The sequence below is a fragment of the Hippocampus bargibanti genome, linkage group LG18 (assembly GCF_051943395.1).
Source record: "Hippocampus bargibanti isolate YZ-2025 linkage group LG18, ASM5194339v1, whole genome shotgun sequence".
NCBI lineage: Eukaryota > Metazoa > Chordata > Actinopteri > Syngnathiformes > Syngnathidae > Hippocampus > Hippocampus bargibanti.
This window is the reverse complement of record NC_142751.1, coordinates 13,350,531-13,372,843: the sequence shown is the minus strand read 5'-3', so window position 1 is coordinate 13,372,843 and position 22,313 is coordinate 13,350,531. Positions and strand designations below refer to the sequence as shown.

The window sequence follows — 22,313 nt, the reverse complement described above, 5'->3', positions numbered from 1 at the left end:
CACAAGTTTTTCATTCTAAATGCATCTGTTAAAGTTTCAGAGAGGTCCTCACAAATTCACCCAAAATCATTTTTGGTGTGTATTTTCATTTCACTCGGATACACACACACTTTTTACTTACTGTGTGTGTTTATGTGTGTAGTATTATGATGATGATGATTATTATAAATATCTGGAAAAAAATATGACATCTATTGTGTTCACCCAAATGATTCATCGCCAATTATTTTTTTGGACCGCTTAATGTGACAACCAACATTATAGATAAAACTAGTAACACCTTTGTGGTTAAAAGGTGCATTTTCTCTTGATTTGTCACACAGCGCTAAGATTCGGAAGAGAGACGGCAACTAGCGGAGGAGGTTGAAGGAGAGGAGGTAGACACGCTCGGTTATATTTAGTGACGTTGCGAGACCAAGCGACAAATATCCGACCAAGTGTGATGGAGGAGGCGGTAAAAAAAAACAAAAAAAAAGGCAACCAAGATGGGGGGGAGAGGCACAAAGAGGAAATGTCACGGCTTCGGATTCATTGGAGTGGTAAATCAGGAGCATCAGCGTGTCAGGGCGTTTAAGGAGGAACTGGAGAGGAACTAAGGAAAAAAAAGCTATATGATCCGCGATTGGGCCTGGCGAACACGCCGCCGTCGCACGAATTTACAAGCGTGACGCACACCGAGCCTTTTGCATCGTTGGAGGTGTGCTTTGCAGATTGTTATTTTGTCCGCTCAGCATCGGGAAGCCTCGTGGGAGGGAGGTTGGGCCTGTTTTTATTTGACACGCTGCAACCGGCGAGGATGTTGAAAGGCAAAAAAAGCAAAGAGGCGTTCAAGATCACACTTGCAACCGAAGATGTTCTTATCTCAAATCATCTTTCTCCATTGAAATGACTGGAAGTGCCTTTAATTGGTTCCACAGCCCCTTAATACAGCTACATATGTCAATACATCTTTTCTTTGATACTTGCACTATATACAGTTTTTATGAATCATTTTTGCACATTTACAGTATACATCTCAGTCTTCTAATATTTTTACTATTCTTAGAATATCTTGTTTTTTTAATCCTTTCACCCCCACTCCTTCCCCCGGCCCCCGATCCCCTTTCAAATTGCTGCTGTGGGCTGCAAATTTCCCCATTATGGAACGATTATTAAATATTTTCTGATTCTGATTCTAACCAAAGCTCTCAGTTGGCTGTGTTTGTCACACTTTGCAGTAGATAAAGAACCTATGCATGCAAGTCTTGTGCTGTTTTCTTGCTGACGTCACTAAATCAAGTCCAGAAATCGTGAGATGTGAAGTTCTTTGGCAATGTGATGGGGAATAAGAAGTTATCATATTTAAAAGTTTCATGCTGTTATATGCTTAGTCAACATGTGTGACTCGAATACACAATTGAAGCACAGACAACCCGGGGTCAATCTGAGGTCAACAGACACATCTTGTTAAACTGTTATCTTCATCTAGGAGATCTGGCCTTGTGAGACTAATAAAGGCATATCCAATCCAATCCAATTTAGGACTTGGGAAACTCCTTTATCACAGGAATAATTTACGACTTGAAACTCCTTCACAGGAAGAGCTCATTAGCCAGGTTCCAAATTTATCAGTTCATGGAAAAGACAATGTTTTATTGCTTACAGCTGTTTGTGCTTAGAACTCAAGAGGTGTGCTATTCTAATCAAGAAAACTGTTTTACTAATGTATCACTTTAATTTGCATATACTCTCAATAAATAGCTTGTCAGAGGGCTGCAGATTTTCAGACGTCTGTCATGAATGGCTGAGTCTCCTGCCGGCAGTAAAAGACAATCTTTCTGGGTACGCGTCTTTGTCCACAGTGTCCGATCGAACATCTCTGACATTACGCAAAGTTCCTTGGAATCAATTTACAATAAGATGGCGACAAAGCTCTACTTTTATACAAGATAAGTCTTTGCCACCAGCTAACTCAGAAATCTCTCCAATGAACGCTGTATCTTGCTCTACTCAATACCTGATTGGTTAACTGATAAGGAGGTGTGGCTTCGGGCGATCTGGTAGTGCGTCCTAGCATAGTTAGCCAAACTCAATGGGAACATAGCGGAACATTTAGCTGCTGAAAAAAGCCAAATGTTTCCCTCGGGCTTTTCGTGGAGAGGAAAAACAGAAACGTAAGGAGAGTGATAATTGGAGCACTCCGGGTGAATGCTAATGACGGCGCGTTTCTGCGGCGCGTCGGCGCAGGCAAAATGTTTGCAAACTCAACTTTTCGTTCCTACGTAATAGCAGATAAAAATCATTAGGTGGTTTGCACGTCATTGTTTTGCTGACAGGGAGTTCAAATAGCATTTGAATTTGGATTCCTGGAAAGAATGGATATCTGGAAGGCACGGCGGCAATTTTGGCTCAAGAGGTCCCGATGCCTTTGGAGCACTTCAACTCGCATCGGGTTGTTTATCTTGCCTCCCTGGCATTTTTACATTTCAAGCTAAGAACTTGAGTTGATCTATCTCTCCATGTGAAAAATAACAGAAGGGTCGCTTGAGTGGCAGTTGTAATCACTTTTCTTTTCTCCCCAAGGAAGTCCAGATTGCTTCCAACTTTTCCGGGGGACGTGAGCGCCAGACTAGATTTGTCCCATCTGTCTGCCGTGGACCCACATTGGCGCGTTTGAGATAAAAATCCCCATCGGAAGTCAGCTAATAGATTGTGACGACTGCCCTTTGACAACAGCAGTCAACGTTGGTGCCACGGGAATCCAAAGTAAGCGTATTCGTTTCCTAGACGACAGATTAATTGCTCTTTTTTGTTGTTCGGTGAAAAGGTTTCTTCAGCCCTTATCTGTACTTCTTTGAAAGTGTCGGACGTTTCGGTTCTTATCCGAGAGGCTTCGTCAGCCCTACCATATATATATATATATATATATATATATATATATATATATATATATATATATATATATATATATATATATATATATATACAGTAAAGTCTCGTTATATCGATATCGGATATATCGATAGTCCCGGTTATATCGATACTATTTCTATGCACGCACGGAGAAAATTACATGCAAACAGGGTCGGATATATTGATAGTCCCGGTTATATCGATATTTTTTCGGACTCCCTTGAATATCGATATAACGAGACTTTACTGTATATATATATATATATATATATATATATATATATATATATATATATATATATATGTATATATATATATATATATATATATATGTGTGTGTGTGTGTGTGTATGTATATATGTATATGTGTGTGTGTGTATGTATATATATGTATATGTATATGTATATGTATGTATATATGTATGTGTATATATATGTATGTGTATATATATGTATGTGTATATATATGTATGTGTATATATGTATATATATATGTGTGTGTATGTGTATATATATATATATATATATATATATATATATATATATATATATATATATATATGTATATATATATATATATATATATATGTATATATGTGTGTGTGTGTGTGTGTATATATATATATATGTGTGTGTGTGTGTGTGTATGTGTATATGTATATATGTATGTGTATATATATATGTATATGTATATATGTATATGTGTGTATGTGTATGTGTATATGTATATATGTATTATATATATATATTTATATGTGTATATATATATATATATATATATATATATATATATATATATATATATATATATATATATATATATATATATATATATATATATCCCAAAGCAGAATGTCATCCCAAATTAAAGCAGAAAAAACGACATTGTCAGGGAAATGTTTCCAATTATATATTACGCAACCACGCATTTCTCAAATAAGAAAATAAGATATGGTATTAACAATATAATATTTCAGTTTAGAAATCTAAAGATACTCCACGCTGAACATTCCACATGGTAATTTACAATCTGTAAATATACAATAGAAAACAAAATCTAAAGGTACTGTTGAGTACCACCTAGCTTAGCGTGTATACGCACGATATGGCTACACTAATGGGATTCCCTCAGTCAGTGTCCCCCCCCCCCTTATGAAACTTTGTGTGGATACCCCCTTTCCAAAACCCACACGCACGGACTGACATATATGCAACGAAAGCACAGTGCTGGAATCTGCAACGCTCGCACCAAACGGAAAGCGTCTCGCTTTGCCCCAGTAAAGCTGCACAATGTCCGAAAATAAGCAACAAAGTCCATCCCTGGTTATTTTTATTTTTTTTTTGTGTAGGCGCGCCAGTAAACACCAGGCAGCCAAGCAACCAGGCTCCGAGCGCACGACACCTTTTGTGTCCCCCCCAAAAAAATGTCTTTGATTCAAAACATGATGGGGTGTAGGCAAATGGGGGGTGAGCACACACACACACACACGCACAGCAAGGGAGTAAAAGATACCCAAACAAAAAGCCATTTAGGATCGCCACGGCGATACCGAACTGAGTCGCACGTACCGCATCTCTCTCCTCCTCCGGTCCTCGCATCCCTCCCGGCGTAGCTCGTTATTCCCGCCGCCGCCTTCTTCCGTCCTCCTCCGGATGTCTCCCGTCTCTCTTTCGCTCTCCCCCCCCCAACAACCCTCCCCTCCCCCGTTTCGGTCTGCCGTTCACGTGTGGACCTTGTTGGGCATCCCTTGGAGCTGGCTTCCCGGCGGTCGGAGCGCTGCGAGTGGAAGTCGACGGACAGGAGGGGGAGCAAGACGACAAGAGTGAGCAAACAGGCAGTTATCCTCTCATGTGTCACCCTCTCCCCCTTGCTCTCCTCCCTACATCACCGGTGTTGTGGTTGCCCCCCCCCCATGCCCGCCCATGCCACACTTTGCATCGCTCCGTCCGTCGTGACCTCCTCTCGGGTGTCGCCATGCGACCTCCCCCAGTGTCCTTTTAAAGCAAGGGGGTGATGAATTAAAAAGCAGAGTATGTAAAGAGAGGAAGCAAAAAAAGGGGGGTGGGGTGAACTGGGGGGGACATTTAGATTTGGCGAGTGGAGAGGAGGAGCTTGGCAAGACACCAAGGTCAACCGCAGAGGAATGCACAAAGGTTGCAAACAAACAACCAATATAAAGTGATACATTGGCTTACGAACTTAATTGGTTAGCAGACGGAGTGTGTAAGGCGAAAAGAGTGTATCCCAAAAAATAATTTCCCATAGGAAACCATTAAAATGAGAATAATCCGTTCCTAGGTCCCCATAAAACATAATTTTCTACTTTCTAAGCCTTGAAACTACACAATATATACCTTATTTTATGTATAATAAATGTGCTATGGTATTATAATTAAAGAAATAAACTGTACTGTATAATAAAGTCATTTTATTTACCTTTGTGATGGTCATTGATGGCTTGATGGAATCGAGTGGCCGCTTTCATCAGCAATAATAATAATAATAATAATAATAATAATAATACATTACATTTTAAGCGCCTTTCAAATAGTTAAATGAATAATTAGATACATTAATAGATACATAAATAGATACATAAAGAAATAGATAAATAAATTCATTCATAAATAAATAAAGGCAAATAAATACATAAATAAATACATAAATACATCTCAGCCCGGGTGGCCAACAACTTTTTCAAGCCGAGTATGCAAATTGCCAAACGAATGTTCGGCAGCCAATCAATAGCCTGTTTCGTGCTTCGGACTATACCGTGACTGTAAAGTGTACTTGAGAGTTTTGAAAGGCGATTAGAAAGAGGAGTCCACATGGCTTTTAGCAGACAACACAACGCAAACATTGCATTGTGCACCATGACGACAAACGACAACTGGAGCAAAATCTTCAGCAAGTGATATTTACCATAAATTAAGCAATGGAGCATTGGTGGTAGGTACTTGTAATAAAAAAAAAATCTTTATACTTTGCAACAATGTTTTTTTTTATGATTAGTTGTCTTATTGTGTTTCAAGTTGTGAAAAATGGGGCAGGCAACTTTAAGGCAACTTTTCAGAGTTGTCCGCTAACATTTTGTCATGAGTTTCAGACACCGCTAATAGATAGCCAGATAACCAGTTAGCTAGCTAATAGCTGGATAGCCAGTTAGCTAGCTGAATAGATAGCTAAGAGATAGCCAAGTACGTAGTGCCCCGAATCTCCCATTAGTATTCTCATCAAAACATGCTATGTTAAAATGCTACATGTGGCTAATTTCTTCATTGCTAATAAAAAAAATAAATGTCAAAAAAAGTGAAACGCAACATAAAGTAAATAGAAAGCTCTTTCCGATCACATTCCGCCAATCACAATCACAGCCAATCAAATTCCGATTTTACGTGATCACGTACATTCGCCAACACGGCTTCCGCCTGTGATTTCAGGTAAACTTGCTGCTTCTATCCCAAAAAAAATTAGCTTCAATTGTGGTTGAAAGCAAGGGTCAAGTACGCTTTTGCCTTCAGTTGATTGCGTGAAAACTGTTCAAGAGAGAAATCGGCGTTAATGATCAGGTCTCCAGAATCTACGAGGAGTCCTTTTGCTAATGCTCGGCGCAATCAAGTGTGCCGACGGGATCTTAAAGATGACAGCGATGAAGAAGAGAATTGATTCTGTGCAATCAATGACACTTGTCGTTCCTTTTGAGGAGATTTGAGAAAATAATCAAATTAGTATTTTTTTATATTTTCTTCCCTAAATAAGTCTGGTTTGACGCTGTCACAAAAAAAATGAAATGCCATTTTTGGAGTAACTCTCACTGCTCGACGATGTGCCAGGGTTTTTGTCATTTTCACTCAAATTGCAGGACCCACAAAATATTGAGTTTTAGGACTACTGTACTACTAATACTAATATGACTAATACTAATAAAACTAATACTATTATTACTAATACTACTACTATTACTAAGACTAATACTACTACTATTACTACTACTAATAATAATAATAATACTATTGCGACTAATACTATTACTACTACTACTACTAATACTACTAATGCTACTAATATGACTCATATTACTAAAACTAATATTACTACTGATACTACTACTACTAATAATAATAGGAATACTACTAATACTAATATGATTAATACTAATAAAACTAATACTATTACTACTAATACTACTACTATTACTAAGACTAATACTACTACTACTACTACTACTACTACTACTACTACTAATAATAATAATAATAATACTATTGTGACTAATACTATTACTACTACTACTAATACTACTAATGCTACTAATATGACTCATATTACTAAAACTAATACTACTACTGATACTACTACTACTAATAATAGGAATACTACTAATACTAATAAAACTAATACTGTTACTACTAATACTACTACTATTACTAAGACTAATACTACTACTACTACTACTACTACTATTACTACTAATAATAATAATACTATTGCGACTAACACTATTACTACTACTAATACTACTAATGCTACTAATATGACTCATATTACTAAAACTAATACTACTACTACTAATAATAATAGGAATACTACTAATACTAATAAAACTAATACTATTACTACTAATACTACTACTATTACTAAGACTAATACTACTACTACTACTACTACTAATAATAATAATAATAATACTATTGTGACTAATACTATTACTACTACTACTAATACTACTAATGCTACTAATATGACTCATATTACTAAAACTAATACTACTACTGATACTACTACTACTAATAATAATAATAGGAATACTACTAATACTAATATGACTAATACTAATAAAACTAATACTATCACTACTAATACTACTATTAAGACTAATACTACTAATACTACGACGACTACTACTGATACTACTACTAATAATAATAATACTAATACTACTACTACTGCTACTACTACTAATAATAGCAGCAATAATAATAATAATAATAATGAGAATAATTAGAATAATAATATTTAGAATAATTATTATGATAATAATAACAATAGCAATAATAATATTCACAAGACTAATGAAATGATGAAGCTCAATTCTTTTTGTTTTTTAGCGTCTTGTGCAAAAATACAATTTCCAGCTTTTCAATGTAAATAAAACAGAGATGATATAACTCTCCAATCTGGTTCTGCCTTCAAATAAATGATACAACGTAGGCTGTTATACGTCTTGTAGCCATTCTTAAGATTCAATGGGATGCTTTATTTAACCCTAAAAGAATTTGGATGCCAAACCCTCCGCCCCCTTTTTTTTTTTTTTTTTTTTTTAGGGTGTTTAGTTTGTTTCGCTTGTTTCTGTTTACATCCACCTTGGCTGACATGTGGCCAGAGCTAAAGGAGGGGGGGGGGGTGTAGAGGGAGGAGAGGAGAGTGCAACAGCGTGGATTAGTCCAGCCTTGTTTGTTTTGTTTTTCTATTTTGGATATTTTTAGGCTTCCACCAGGCGCAAAAGCTGCCCCGCGGGAATCAGTCATTCCTCGCCATCTCTTGCAAGACCTCCTCCAGGAAGGCCTCCCCCTGCTGTACCAGCAAGACACAAACATGTCCGGCCAGCAGACACCAGAGGACAGTCTCTACGGTGAGTCATGCTCTCCCTCCTCGTTGCTCTTTGGCATTTTTTTTTTTTTTGAATACAGTTGACGAACCTCCTTTTTATGAAACAAATTTGGATGTTATTGTAAAATTATTGAGTACAAATTTTGCTGGTGACTTTTTTTCATTAAGTCAAAGTCGGCTTTATTGTCTAATATGCTAATATGCATGACATACATCACAGAGGAAATTACTGTCCTGTGGGACCCTGCGTGCAAGGCACTTATGATTTTAACAAACATAATAAACACGAAAAAGCCAATTTGCCGGGAAAAAAACAAAAATGACAAATACAGTAAAGTCTCGTTATATCGATATTCAAGGGAGTCCGAAAAAATATCGATATAACCGGGACTATCGATATATCCGACCCTGTTTGCATGTAATTTTCTCCGTGCGTGCATAGAAATAATATCGATATAACCGGGACTATCGATATATCCGATATCGATATAACGAGACTTTACTGTAATATGACTAATCTTCAGGACTTACAACTTAGGTCGAGTCATATCACCAAAATTATTCCCATTTAATCAAGTTTTTTTTTAATGAAACAAAATGATGTGTGATTTTTTTAAATTTAAAGTAATGTCATGGGTGTGAAGAAATATTTCGAAATGTGATTCACTGATGCTTCTAGTTCTGAGCTGAAGTTTGTAAGCAAAAAAAATGTCAATTTTCAAATGTACAGAGTGGAAATTCATTGCCACCCCCCCCCCACCCCCGCCAAATTAAAAACAATATCATGAATTTCATCAACGACACTCTTATTATCTACCACTACCGACACCGTTTGTGGTCTAAACGGATTCGCTGACTCACCCGCGTGTATCTCGGTAAGCCAATTAAGAGCCACGGATTTCTCGACGCTTATAGCAAGCCTATGATAGAAATAGAAAACAAACACAACCAATCAATATCCGTGGCAGAGCAATAAGCTAGCCAATGGAGTCATTGGCTCAATATGAATTGTATAAAAATGTGTATATAAACATATATAAAACAGAATGAATGACTCTATGGCTTTATGTTGTCATATTATTTGTTATAATTTTTCATTTTTCTGCAATTCAAACAACCACATCTTCCACCATGTCGTCCCTAATCCACTGGTGAAAAGGACGCTTTGATTCACTACTCTTTCAACTAGAACTGTTTCATAAAACTAACAGAAAGTGCTTAAGATTGAATGACTTAGCTATTAGCTATCTATTACGTAGCGAGGTAGCTTTCTATCTATTTTATTGACTTACGGGTTTAGTGAACGCTGGCACGTGTGACTGCCGCTGCTCACCCACCGAAAAAATATTCTGTGACTTTAAAGTGTCCTTGAGAGTTTTGAAAGGCGCTTGTAAATGAAATGTATTATTATTTATTATTACATTTTTTTTCTTGATTAATCTGCCATTTTATTATTAGCTGAAGAGAAATATGTAAAAAATTGTTTCGCATTGCATAAGGTCTTTGATGTCCCACAACAAGAATCGTTGCAGATAACTCAGCTAAACGGTTATGTCATAAATCTCCTGTTGGGACCCACAAAAAAAAACTAGGGCAATGGCACAGATTCCTCTTCCTTCCTCGCAATGTCCGACTGTGCGCAGTCATGACACAAACAAACACACACACACACACACATTCCTGTTTCAATGGTTTTGTGAGGTCCGGATAACTCCAGAGTTAAGGAGTGAGGATCACCGTTGCTGATAAGTTTAGAGAAGAATTAGTGTTCCATTTGAACACTAAATGTCACCCCATTTCCAACTTCAACTTCTTTAAAAGCAAAAAAAATAAAAAGTGGACGTGAAACTGAAATAACAGCAGGAGTGAGGTTTCTAAATGGGTACATTCAAAGTCCTCACCCCTGTATGAAATTGGTTAAAATATTGTATTACTTTTTGTGGTATGAACTTTTTCCTCTCATTAACCACCCACACACACACACATAAACACACACACAGTGAGTGAAAAGTGTGTGTATCCAAGTGAAATTAAAATACACACCAAAAAAAATCATTTTAGGTGAATTTGTGAGGACCTTTCTGAAACTTTAACAGATGCATATATAAACCCTCTAGAAGCCTTTAGAATGGAAAAACTTTTGAGGACCGGCCAAAAGCTCCTCACTTGTCAAAAATGTCCTCACTACGTCTGGTATAAAATGTTAGTGGTCCTCACAAGACTAGTCATACAAACACACATGACATCTCGTAAATGGAGGAAGGTTGCGATTGGCTGTAAATGTAAACAGGGCGGACGTAAGAGGGTGAATGGCTAATCTCCTACAGAAATAAGATGTTACGTAAGTGAGCATGCTGTCAAGCCTGCTTACTGTTGAGTCGTCCGTGTGTGTGTGTGTGTGTGTGTGTGTGTGTGTGTGTGTGTGTGTGTGTGTGTGTGTGTGTGTGTGTGTGTGTGTGTGTGTGTGTGTGTGTGTGTGTGTGTGTGTGTGTGTGTGTGTGTGTGTGTGTGTGCGTGCGTGCGTGCGTGCGTGTGTGTGTGTGTGTGTGTGTGTGTGTGCGTGTGCGCGTGTGTGTGTGTGTGTGTTACATTTGAACCCTATGAACCTTTTGTGTCCATTGAGTCTTTTCATGGCTGCATGTGTTCATTTGATTTTCATTGATGGTTTTCAATGACTCGGCATACATTCAAAAGCATTTGCCAAGCAACCGAGCGATATTAAACAAAGAGTAAGAAATGTGAAAATCAGAGGATGTAAGTGCAAAAACATATACAGGTAACATCCGACTTACGACCGGCTCGACTTAAGACCACGCGTACTTACGACCATGACCTTCAGACCCTATTTTTAACATGGGCGAGAGAATAGGCCTGTTACATTAATGTAATTTTATATGTAGAATTGGATGCTGTACAACATTCCTATTGTTTTTGTTTGTATGCAGCTTTACAAGAAATACTTCCATAAAAATCACAAAACGGTGCATTCTCATCTTCATGTTTTTATTGGAGAATTGTGAAGCTCACTGTCTACACACCATGCTCTGATATCCAACATATGGTTAGTGCAGAACACTTTCTCATGCTACGTGAATGCATTTTAATGTTACAAGAAGAACGTAACCTGATGATCAGGATGACATGGAAAGCTGCAAAAACTACAATCACCAGACATCTTTAGGTGGTGTATTTTCTTCTCCATGCAGGCTCCTGGGTGGAACTAGAGGAGTTGATCGCCACCGTGAGCCGCAGGGAGAGTCTGACGGGGCCTGAGGATAGCATCTCGTCCGCCCTGCAGGGGGAGCTGGAGAGGATCCTGTTGGAAGCGCAGCTGGAGTGCGAGAGGAACCGAGACGGGTAGCAACACCGGTCTCGCATCAAAAAGCATGATGGAATAAACCCATTGCATTATCAATAATTTGAGTAGAAATATCCATAAAGTACAACTACAGTTAACGGACACATGGGTGATTTTTAGTTATCTGAGTTATTAGAACTGCTTCATGTAATAGTGTTTGTCTTCTACTCAAACATCATAGACTACATGGGGAAAGTCATTGTTTTATGTTTTTGTTGTTGTTGTGTTTATTATTTTGCTTTGTGTTGACTATTATGTGAAACGCTTTGTTACAGCTGCAGCTGTTGTGAAAGCACGATATAAATTAGGATGTATTGTATTGTATTGTATTGTATGTCTATATACACAATCACATTAGTGGCGTGAGTTTGTGTAACTTCCAGGTTGAGTGTACGCTGGCGCGAATGGCTGCCACTGCTCACCCGCAGAAAAAATGTTATTATCCCATGACTGTAAAGTGTCCTTGAGAGGTTTGAAAGGCGCTTAGAAATTTGTATTATTATTATTATTATTATTATTATTATTATTATTATTATTATTGGCTAAATTCCGAACACTAACATCTGCTCATTGACTGCAGTGCCTCGCAGGTCGGGACCCCACACCCGACTGGCCCCCCCAGCCCTTCAAGTGATCCAGACAGTGACTGCATCACCATACAGGTGCAAATAACAGTACCGTATTTGAAAATGTCGATGTTGAATAGACTTTGCCTTTTTAGCTCACTAGCTAAAAGGGGAAAATCGAGTGAGCTAGCTAGCTAACTGTTGTAGATACACATTTTATCACAAATCACAGGTCGGGTCCTATAAAGGTTGATTTCTTAGTCACATGACATCGCTTTATTATTATTATTACTTCCGGCGCGACTCGACACAGCTGTAGTGTATGTAGCTCACTAGATACTTTAGCTAGCAAGCTAGCCCGTTTTCTAACTGAGCGGTGAAACGTTAGCAAACAAAATGAATTTTTCATCTTTGCGACCCTCAACCAACCCCGATGGAGAATAAGAAGTTATAATATTTAATAGTTTCATGCTGTTATATGCTTAGTCAACATGTGCGACTCGAATACACAATTGAAGCACAGACAACCCGGGGTCAATCTGAGGTCAACAGATACAGCCTGTTAAACTGTCATCTTCATCAAGGAGATCTGGCCTTGGACAGAATTTAGGACTTGGGAAACTCATTTATCACCGAAGCAATTTACGACTTGAAACTCCTTCACAGGAAGAGCTCATTAGCCAGGTTACAAATTTATCAGTTCATGGAAAAGACAATGTTTTATTGCTTACATCTGTTCGTGCTTAGAACTCAAGAGGTGTGCTATTCTAATCAAGAAAACTGTTTTACTAATGTATCACATTCATTTGCATATACTCTCAATAAATAGCTTGGAAGAAGGCTGCAGAATTCGGGCGTCTGTCATGAATGGCTGCATCTCCTGCCGGCAGTAAAGACAATCTTTCTGGGTTCGAGTCTTTGTCCACAGTGTCCGATCGAACATCTCTGACACATATTAATATTCTCTCCGTTAACAAACCTAAACGGCTTAGTGGGATATAGAGATTAGTTGAATGGATGGCTGGACTTCTCATTGGATCTCTTTGTGATGATGTGAACAGGAAGAAAATGAGCGGAGAGTGGACACTGATTGGGTGTGGGACTGGTCCAGCAGGCCTGAAAACATGCCACCCAAGTAAGAAAACACTTCAAAAACAAAATCCAAAATATTTTGGAAGCAATAATCTATTTTTCTCGATTTTATTTTGTCCTCGCTGTCAACATTGACGTGATATTTTGCCGATGTCGTGCAGGGAGTTCGTCTTTCAGCACCCAAAGCTCAGCATTCGTAAGACGGAGGTGATGAAGAAGAGAGGGATCTTCTCGTCCGACGTTTTCCTCGTCCTCGTCCCCTCGCTACTAGCTTCGCATCTCCTCACGCTGGGCATCGGGTACGAGCTTTACATACACTAACTTCCTTAGCATGTGATGCTATGAGGCGGTTCTTGTCCGCGTGGCCTGATTGACATGTGACTCCATTTAAAAGGACAACCGCCACCTCCGGACAAGTTGTGTCCATAATTTGTAAAATGACTTGAAATGACTTCTACTGAGCGTATTTTACAAAGATTCCACCGCATATAGCTATATTTTACCTTTTAAGACTCGTGCTGAATATTCAGGAAGTCTTGTTTTCGAGTTGATGACGAAGCCTGACGTGACGTCACGGAGGGAACGCCACTGACCGAGAAAGCGACACACAATGCATTTTGGGCACTTTGTTTGGTCTGAAAACTTCGTGTTGATCCGTGCTGATGAAACTACATCAGAACTATTTGGATCATAGACGTCCTGGTGTGACATCACGAACAAGGGGGCGGGACCTTCTGAAACTTGCCATTTCCGGCATCATTTTGAAGTAGTTTCGGGACACTTGAACTCATTTGTATTGTTTTTTTTTTGCATTTGACTAATAATATCAGCCTGCGTGTTTTGGGTATTTTAGATGCTATACAACGTTTGTCTGATGTCAGTTAGGAAAAATAGTGTCGGTTGTCCTTTAATTGCGAAATATTTTATAGCAATAATATTAAGAATTATTCTGTTTTTTCCTTTTTCTTTTCCCTTTCCTTCTTTTTTCCTCTTTTAGAATTTACATTGGAAAACGTTTGGCCACTTCCACAACTAGCTCGCTGTGACATTAGCTCCAAGTTAAGCTAGTTGCTATCCCTTTAAGGTCGTAGCCATAGTACCTTGCCTGTTTGCGTTTGTGTTTATCATTGCGTGTGTGCGTGTGTGTGTGTGTGTGTGTGTGTGTGTGTGTGTGTGTGTGTGTGTGTGTGTGTGTGTGTGTGTGTGTGTGTGTGTGTGTGTGTGTGTGTGTGTGTGTGTGTAGCCATGTTGTTAGGGCCCTTAAGGGGGCTTGGTGTTGGGGTGGGGGAGGCTGGCAAAATGAGTCACGCTGAGGTCACTTTAGCCTCTAAAGACTAATCAGCGAGAAGACCAGATGATACAAAGAAAAAAAGAGGACGCCAAGTCTGTATAATATATGCCAGCCCTTCGGACAACCTTGAGGATGAAAAAACAAATCTGTCATTTGTCACAAGTAATGACAGCTAAAATCTATTTTTTTCCCTTCCTCTTGTTATGTATTTAAAGCAGCATGTAGTTTTTCGGGAGTCAATGTAGGAGCCCATGTACTTTTTTTGTCCCTCTAATCCAATTAAATGTTTAACCTCCCCCAAAGACAATCGTGATCCCATTAAACATCACTCCTACAAAGCCTCAGAGTGCATGTTAGCTCTTTCGTTTAAGTTCCTGTCATAATTGCTACTTTGGGTTTGAAAAAATCCAAATTAGAAACTTTCCATGGGAATTAACGCAAATGGGAACCTCCATCAAGGCATCAACGACCATTACAAAGGTAAATAAAATGACTTTATTATACTGTACAGTTTATTTCTTTAATTATAATACAATAGCACATTTATTATACACAAAATATGGTATATTTTGTATAGTTTTAAGGCATAGAAAATTTGAAAATTATGTTTTATGGGGACCCGGGAATGGATTATTCTCATTTTAATGGTTTCCTATGGGAAATTAATTTTTGGGATACACACTTTTCGCCTTACACACTCTGTCTGGGAACCAATTAAGTTCGTAAGCCATGGTATCACCGTATAAAAAAAATCTGTATCAGCACCCTCACTAGTAATCTGCAAATAGTTTTGTCAATGATAAAGAACAGCTCCCTGATTAATACTGTTTTATCGTCAGTCTACATGTGCTGCAGCGCATTCGTTATGTCCGTCTGCGGCATTTCGCATTGCTTGTTAGCACTAAGATAAATGGTAACTTGCTGCTTGTGGTGAATTGAGTTGAGCTGAGGTCACGGTTACGAAATCAACCAACTAACAGCTTTTGTCTGGAAAAACAGAGTAAGTTGTTCAAAAAGCAAAAATATATTTTAGGATCATCCTGACTAAAACAACGCAATGTCATGCACGTACGGGGAATTGGGAGCGCCTCAGGGCTTGTTCTCTGCATTTCTTCATTATTATTTCTTTTCTCAAATGTCTCCTCTGTTGTGATTGCCATCTGCCTTCGTCATTCCTTCACTTCAGGCCTTCTTCACTCTCTCTCTCTTTCTCTCTCTTTTTTTTTTTAACAAGCTTCTTCTTTCTCAGACCAGACAAGAATTGGACCTTTTATTGCTTCCCCATAAACCCCAAGAAACCTTCCCTTGGAGAATCAAGTCACATTTCTCAGACAGATTAAAATGATTCGCTTCCAGTAAGACGATGACAATATGGAATATTGCGAGAGAACGTTGAATATTGCAAGACCTAAAACATTTATTTTTTTTAAGTCTTGGTATTGCAAGAATAATGCTGTCAGATGACAGTTAAAAATAAATACATAAATAATAATAATAATAATAATAATAATACATGTAATTTATAAGCGCCTTTAAAAACTCACAAGGATACTTTACAGTCACGTATTTTTTTTTTTTTTGTGCGGGTGAGCAGCGGCAGCCATTCGCACCAGCGTTCACTCTACCCAGAAGTAACACAGCAGCAGAGTTAAATATGTCAAGGAATGGATGAATGAATGAATGAATGGATGGATGGATGAATAAATAAATAAATAAATAAATAAATAAATACACACATACACAAACAGTACATACAGTACATAATACATACATACATACATACATACATACACACACATACATATGTGCGGACACACACACGCAGTCACGTGCACACACGCGCGCACACACACACACACGCACACTCACATACACACATTCATACATTCATACATACATACATTCATACATAGATAGGTAAAGAATAGATACATACTGTACATACATACATACATAAATAAGTTATAATCGGACTAATCCAGAAATTTGACGTTTCAAAAAACAAAATTGGGGTTGATGAATGATGCTTTAATGTGGTGCGAAGCAAGTTGTGTTATTACTGGAATCGTGCTGTAGGGAAGGAAATATATTGTTGCTGCAATAACAGTAACACTGGAAGCTGAGAATCATATGAAAAATATTTCCGTATGACTTGGACAAAAATAGGAGTAAATAATGTAATATTACAACCCCCCAAAAAAAACTAGAATATTACTGAAAAAAAGTAATTTTTTCCAAGAAATATTTTTTAGGATGGTGAAAAAAAGTACTAACGGAAAAACTCCATAATATTCTGTGAATACAGTATTTTATTAACAAGAATTAAGTCACGTTATTTCAGTAAAAGCAAATTGTAAAAGGTCACCATTAAAACTTGTAATCTCAAAAAAAAAAAAAAAAAAAAACGAGGATTGGACCATTTTATTGCTACCTTGGATAACATTTTGTGGTCAAAGCCCGAACACGTCTGTCTGCCATTAGCGACATTTCATGTTTGGGGTCTCGGGGTCTCGGTGACCATGCAACAGCAACAACAACAAAAAACACGGAGAGCGTGCAAACACCTGGTTTTCATTCTCCGCACGTTTCCCACCTTACATTCCTGGGCCGATGTGTTTCACTGCAACAGGAAGCCATTTTCAGCATTTGCACGTGCTTCACAAATGCACAACGAAGCACTTTTTTGGCTTTTAAATAAACTGGACTCGAAAAGGTCATGTTTCTGCAATTTGGCCGTGAATAGGAGTTTGTTATTTTCTTTGACGGGCACGTTTGCGCCGTTGTGGGAGTGAACACAGCTGATTTGATTTATGGTGTTGTCAGTCCACAGATCCAGTTTACTCACCATCATTTGCCCTGTTACTAAAATTCAAAGTAGCCATCAACTTTTGCTAAATACTTTAGACGAACCGTGGCTAGCGGTTAGTTAGCCAATCAGCATGGGTTCACAGTCATATCTAGTCCTCAAGGATATGAGCCATTCAAAGAGTTCAGTGCGGCTTTATGCGTGGGCGACTTTAGGTAATCGCTATTACAAATTTTCTCTGTGGGAGCAAGTCCTTTCATTTCATGACAGCGAATAACAAGCTAGCGCCGCGTACAGTGAGTCCTTCAGCAGGAAGGAAGGAAGCTACATATGCTAAAGTGATGATATCGGAGATGCTACGCCGGCTTTGTTGGAGTGGGAAGCCGCGAACGTTGCGCACGTTCAGCAGTTTTTACCTTTACGGAACGAACGGACTCACCACTTCCTGTCATGTCGTAAGCTAATGCCTTTACCAGAGAGACGTATGGCAAGCTAGCTACATGCCGGTGGCTTTTAGCGGTCGTTGTTTTTCAAAAATGTGTTGACTCTAGAATATTGAGTTTTAGGTCTACGTAAACATTCAATGCAGCGTAAAAAAACCTTAGACTCTCTTTTGTCATCATAAAAAAAGAGTTAATTCCTAAATTATATGGGTCTGGAGTTATGTGAGCTTGAAATTAGGGCAGCTTTATCGGGACCCTAGCAAAAAAAAACAAAACCCTAATAAACTCGGAAATGGCAGTGAAAGACCTTAGAGCAGGGACCTATCAAAGCATACATCATCACATCTGTACATTAGGGATATATATATATATATATATTAACATATATATCGGGCCAGAGCTACCAGCACAACTTTAGTTCGCTGACGAAGTTTTTCGGATGAGGAGCGAAACATCCGACACCTTCAAAGTAGTCCAAATGACAGCTGAAGAGACCTCCTCATTGGGACAGTGAAAGAGTGAATGTCACAAAAATCAATGGAGGCTCTTTTACCCCCAAAAAATGATGTTACAACAAATGTTTTGCCAAGTAGCTGCCAGGGTTCGTTCGCGATCGTTTGTTTTAACCGTCACAAACAAAACATCTGAAAATAGTTTATATTTACCAGAATATGTTGTCATATTTGGAGGCTAGAAACGTGAACACGTTTACATGATTGAAGTTAAGTTTTTGGTCGATAAGATGAGCAGGATGAGTGAGGAAAGCCCCCCCAGTCAAAGGTGGATGCCCTTTTGACGCTTCGGGGATGATTTAGCGTGTGTTAGTCGTACATGCAGGTGGACTTCAGAAGAGGCGTGACGGATGGACGCACACATGGTCGACCCATCAGACTGTTGACAGTTGCGAAATGACGATAAAGCCACTGTTGTTGGGTTCTTTTTTGCTTTTTGAGATGAGACAAAAAATAGCATCACCGCCTTCCATCAATCTCTCAACCTTTTTACCGTTTTCCAAGAAGGGCACAAAGAAGGGTTTTATTTCAATTTGAGTGATTCAGCAGATGCGATGCGAAGGCGGATGGATAGGATGGTTCTTTGTTGTTGTTGTTTTTTTTAAATGGGGCTTTTGGCTTTCTTATATTTATATAAGTCATACAATTATTCATGTTTTCTTTGTATTTTTATCCCATTTATTTTTGTAATAAAAAAGCTTAGTAGAGTTATACCTCGGTTTACGAACCCCTTGGCTTACGAACTTTTCGGTTTACGAATGTTAAATTTATAAAAATTTCACCTTGGCATATGAACTATTTTTCGGGATACACACGGAGCTGCCACAATGAGTGATGTGTCGTTCGAGAAGGAGCCCGTTCTAACAAGAAAATGGCAGCCGACTGTTTTTGTCCTCTATTCCCCGCCCCCAGTATTCGGTTAAAGCCACGTGATTGGTCAAGAACGCAGCAGTGAAGGGGGTTAAACATTAAAGAGACATGCAGACGACAGAGAGAGAGTGAGAAAATGGATAGAAAACAGTGACATTTGGACTCGTTTCAACTTTGATAGCTCAAAGGCAGAGTGTAGACTGCAAGGTTAAAATATCCCATCAATCAGGCTCCACAAATGACCCGCACAAGCCATCTGTACACTTGATACAAAAAGCTATGAACCCAGTTAAACAGAATACAATTGATGAGGAACTAGGTAAAATTATGGCAGAGAAAGCACCTACAATGGATCATTCCTCAAGATGGTGAAAGAAAAAGGCTACGTTCCTCATTAAGTGTTTAATGCTGATGAAACCGGCCACTCCATTCCATCAAGCCATCAACGACCGTCACAAAGGTAAATAAAACGACTTTATTATACCATACATTTTATTTCTTTAATTATAATACCATAACACATTTATTGTACATAAAATAAGGGCTATTTTGTGTAGTTTTAAGGCTTAGAAAATTAGAAAGTAGAATTTTTAAAAATGTTTTATGGGGACCTAGGAACGGATTATTCTCATTTTAATGGCTTCCTATGGGAAATTAATTTTTGGGATACACACTTTTCGCCTTACACACTGTCTGGGAACCAATTAAGTTCGTAAGCCAAGGTATCACTGTATTTATATAAGTCATAGAATTATTCATGTTTTATTTGTATTTTTTTATCCCATTTATTTTCATTTTATTTATTTTTAGTAAAAAAAAAAAAAAAAAACTTAGTCTTCATTTTATGATCTTACAAGTCTGAATTGACAGGTGACGCCTCAGCTGAAGTCCACCCGGACTTTGGTGAGGCTATTCTCAGTAAATGACGAAATTGCAGTTTGTCTCCAGCATTTAGTCTGCTACGATACGTAACGCCCCAATTTGTGGTCTCCTAAAGTCAGAAGTTTGCTACCACAAAAAGGTACTCTTACGTAACTCGCCTCAGGTACAAGACTCATAAGACTTGAACGTCCCGCCGGGTTTGCGGGTGCCAAAACGGCGGTGGAGTCAAGCTGCGCCGTAACAGCTTCTGTCCATTGCAAAAATGCTGATTTGGAGGGGAAAAGAAAAAAAAACCGTCCCAGGAGGAGGTCGTATATCTGTTTAACGTCGCTATTACTTTACGTTAAATGCTGGCGTGAAAAACGTCCGCAAAGTCAGCATTTTAACGAATGTCAACGTTGTGATGGGAAAACTCAAGCAGTGTAAGAATAGAACCACTGTCCTCTGCTTGGGTCCTCATTCGCTGTCATTCCTGAATGTATTCGGGAATTGAAAAGTGTGACATGGAGCGCCATTCCTGAATTTGTTCGGGTTTTGGTTTTTATTGCGGCGGATTACCGATAAATAAATAGTAATAACAATAATAATAATAATAATAATTATCCATTTAATTTCTAAGCGCCTTTCAAAACTCTCAAGGTCACTTTACAGTCACAGGCTCAGTTTTTCTGTGGGTGAGCAGCGGCAGCCACACGCGCCATTGTTCACTCAACCCGGAAGTAACTCAAATAGATAGAAAGCTAGCTAGTTAGCTAGCTAATAGCCAGTCAATAGATAGCAAGCGAGATAGAAAGCTAGGCAGATAGTTAATAGATAGCTAGCATGATAGATAGCTAATAGATAGCCAGCTAGATAATTAGCTAATTAGTTAGGTAGCAGAGTGTAGACTGCAAGGTTAAAATATCCCAGCAATCAAGCTCCACAAACAACCCGCACAAGCCATCTGTACACTTGATGCAAAAAGCTACCAACCCAGCTAATCAGAACACAATTGATGAGGAACAAGGTACAATTATCGCAGAGAAAGCACTTACAAGGGATCATTCCTCAAGATGGTGAAAGAAGAAGGCTACGTTCCTCATCAAGTGTTGAATGCTGATGAAACCGGCCACTCCATTCCATCAATGACCATCACAAAGGTCAATAAAACGACTTTATGATACAGTCCAGTTTATTTCTTTAATTATAATACCATAGCACATTTATTATACATAAAATAAGGTATATTTTGTGTAGTTTTAAGGCTTAGAAAAGTAGAAAATTATGTTTTATGGGGACCTGGGAACGGATTATTCTCATTTTAATGGGTTCCTATGGGAAATTATTTTTTGGGATACACACTTTTGGCCTTAAACACTCTCTCTGTGAACCAATTAAGTTCGTAAGCCAAGGTATCACTGTAGTAGCTTTAAATCGCGCAGCCCGAAACGGACTTTCCTTACTTCCAATTGCCAATGCGAATAGGGGGCGGTTAAGTAAATAAATAGTCACTGTTAGTGATTGAATGTCCTTTTTTTTGGCATCATGTGTCAAACTGTGATTAGCTACTAGACATTCGCTCACAGTGTAAACATCCTTCCTGTCTTTTCTCCTTGCGAGTTTTATTCAGATTGTCAAATGCGGTTTAGCAGCAGCTGCCATGTGTGTGTGTGTGTGCGTCCAGCTGATTATCTTATCCGCGTTTCCACATGTTGTTATTCTTTAAGAACCTCTCCTTAGAGTCTTCTTATGCGGATTTCCATCATTATTGACCCAATAGCCAAAATTGTGAAGATGATACCCAAATAAAAGTCTTTTATGTATTTATTGTTTTAGCTTCCCACACAGAAAACCTGTGGGAGACATGCAGGAAAGTATGACTCATCTTCTTTGACTGTTTATTGTTCTGTTGGAAACGTCATTATAGACACTTTTTTTAATACACATTTGCGCTCCAAATTAGTTAAAATGTCAAGGCTTGACAACTGTGACTTTTTCAATTCAGTCTGTG

The 22,313-nt window shown here is 38.4% G+C and overlaps 3 protein-coding genes across 4 annotated transcripts in view; 2 read left to right on the top strand and 1 right to left on the bottom strand.

Annotated features, from left to right (window-relative positions):
* Positions 1-4,568, bottom strand: part of LOC148884740 (uncharacterized) — a 32,719-nt gene extending 28,151 nt beyond the window's left edge. For both annotated transcript variants that reach the window (XM_089019813.1, XM_089019814.1), the window contains exon 1: positions 4,462-4,568. The gene's annotated coding sequence lies outside the window, so the exon portion shown is untranslated. The remainder of the gene's footprint in view (positions 1-4,461) is intronic.
* A 21-nt stretch (positions 4,569-4,589) lies between these two features.
* On the top strand, positions 4,590-15,173 carry LOC148884739 (BCL2/adenovirus E1B 19 kDa protein-interacting protein 3). The gene is made up of 7 exons (XM_089019817.1): positions 4,590-4,715; positions 8,380-8,525; positions 11,710-11,860; positions 12,442-12,523; positions 13,489-13,562; positions 13,681-13,818; positions 14,517-15,173. The coding sequence occupies exons 2-7, from the start codon at positions 8,489-8,491 to the stop codon at positions 14,563-14,565; spliced, it is 531 nt and encodes a 176-aa protein (XP_088875943.1). The 5' UTR covers positions 4,590-4,715; positions 8,380-8,488; the 3' UTR covers positions 14,566-15,173.
* The window catches only part of thbs4b (thrombospondin 4b), a 30,823-nt gene continuing 22,200 nt past the window's right edge, over positions 13,691-22,313 (top strand). Inside the window, exon 1 of the mRNA XM_089019815.1 lies at positions 13,691-13,818. The gene's annotated coding sequence lies outside the window, so the exon portion shown is untranslated. The remainder of the gene's footprint in view (positions 13,819-22,313) is intronic.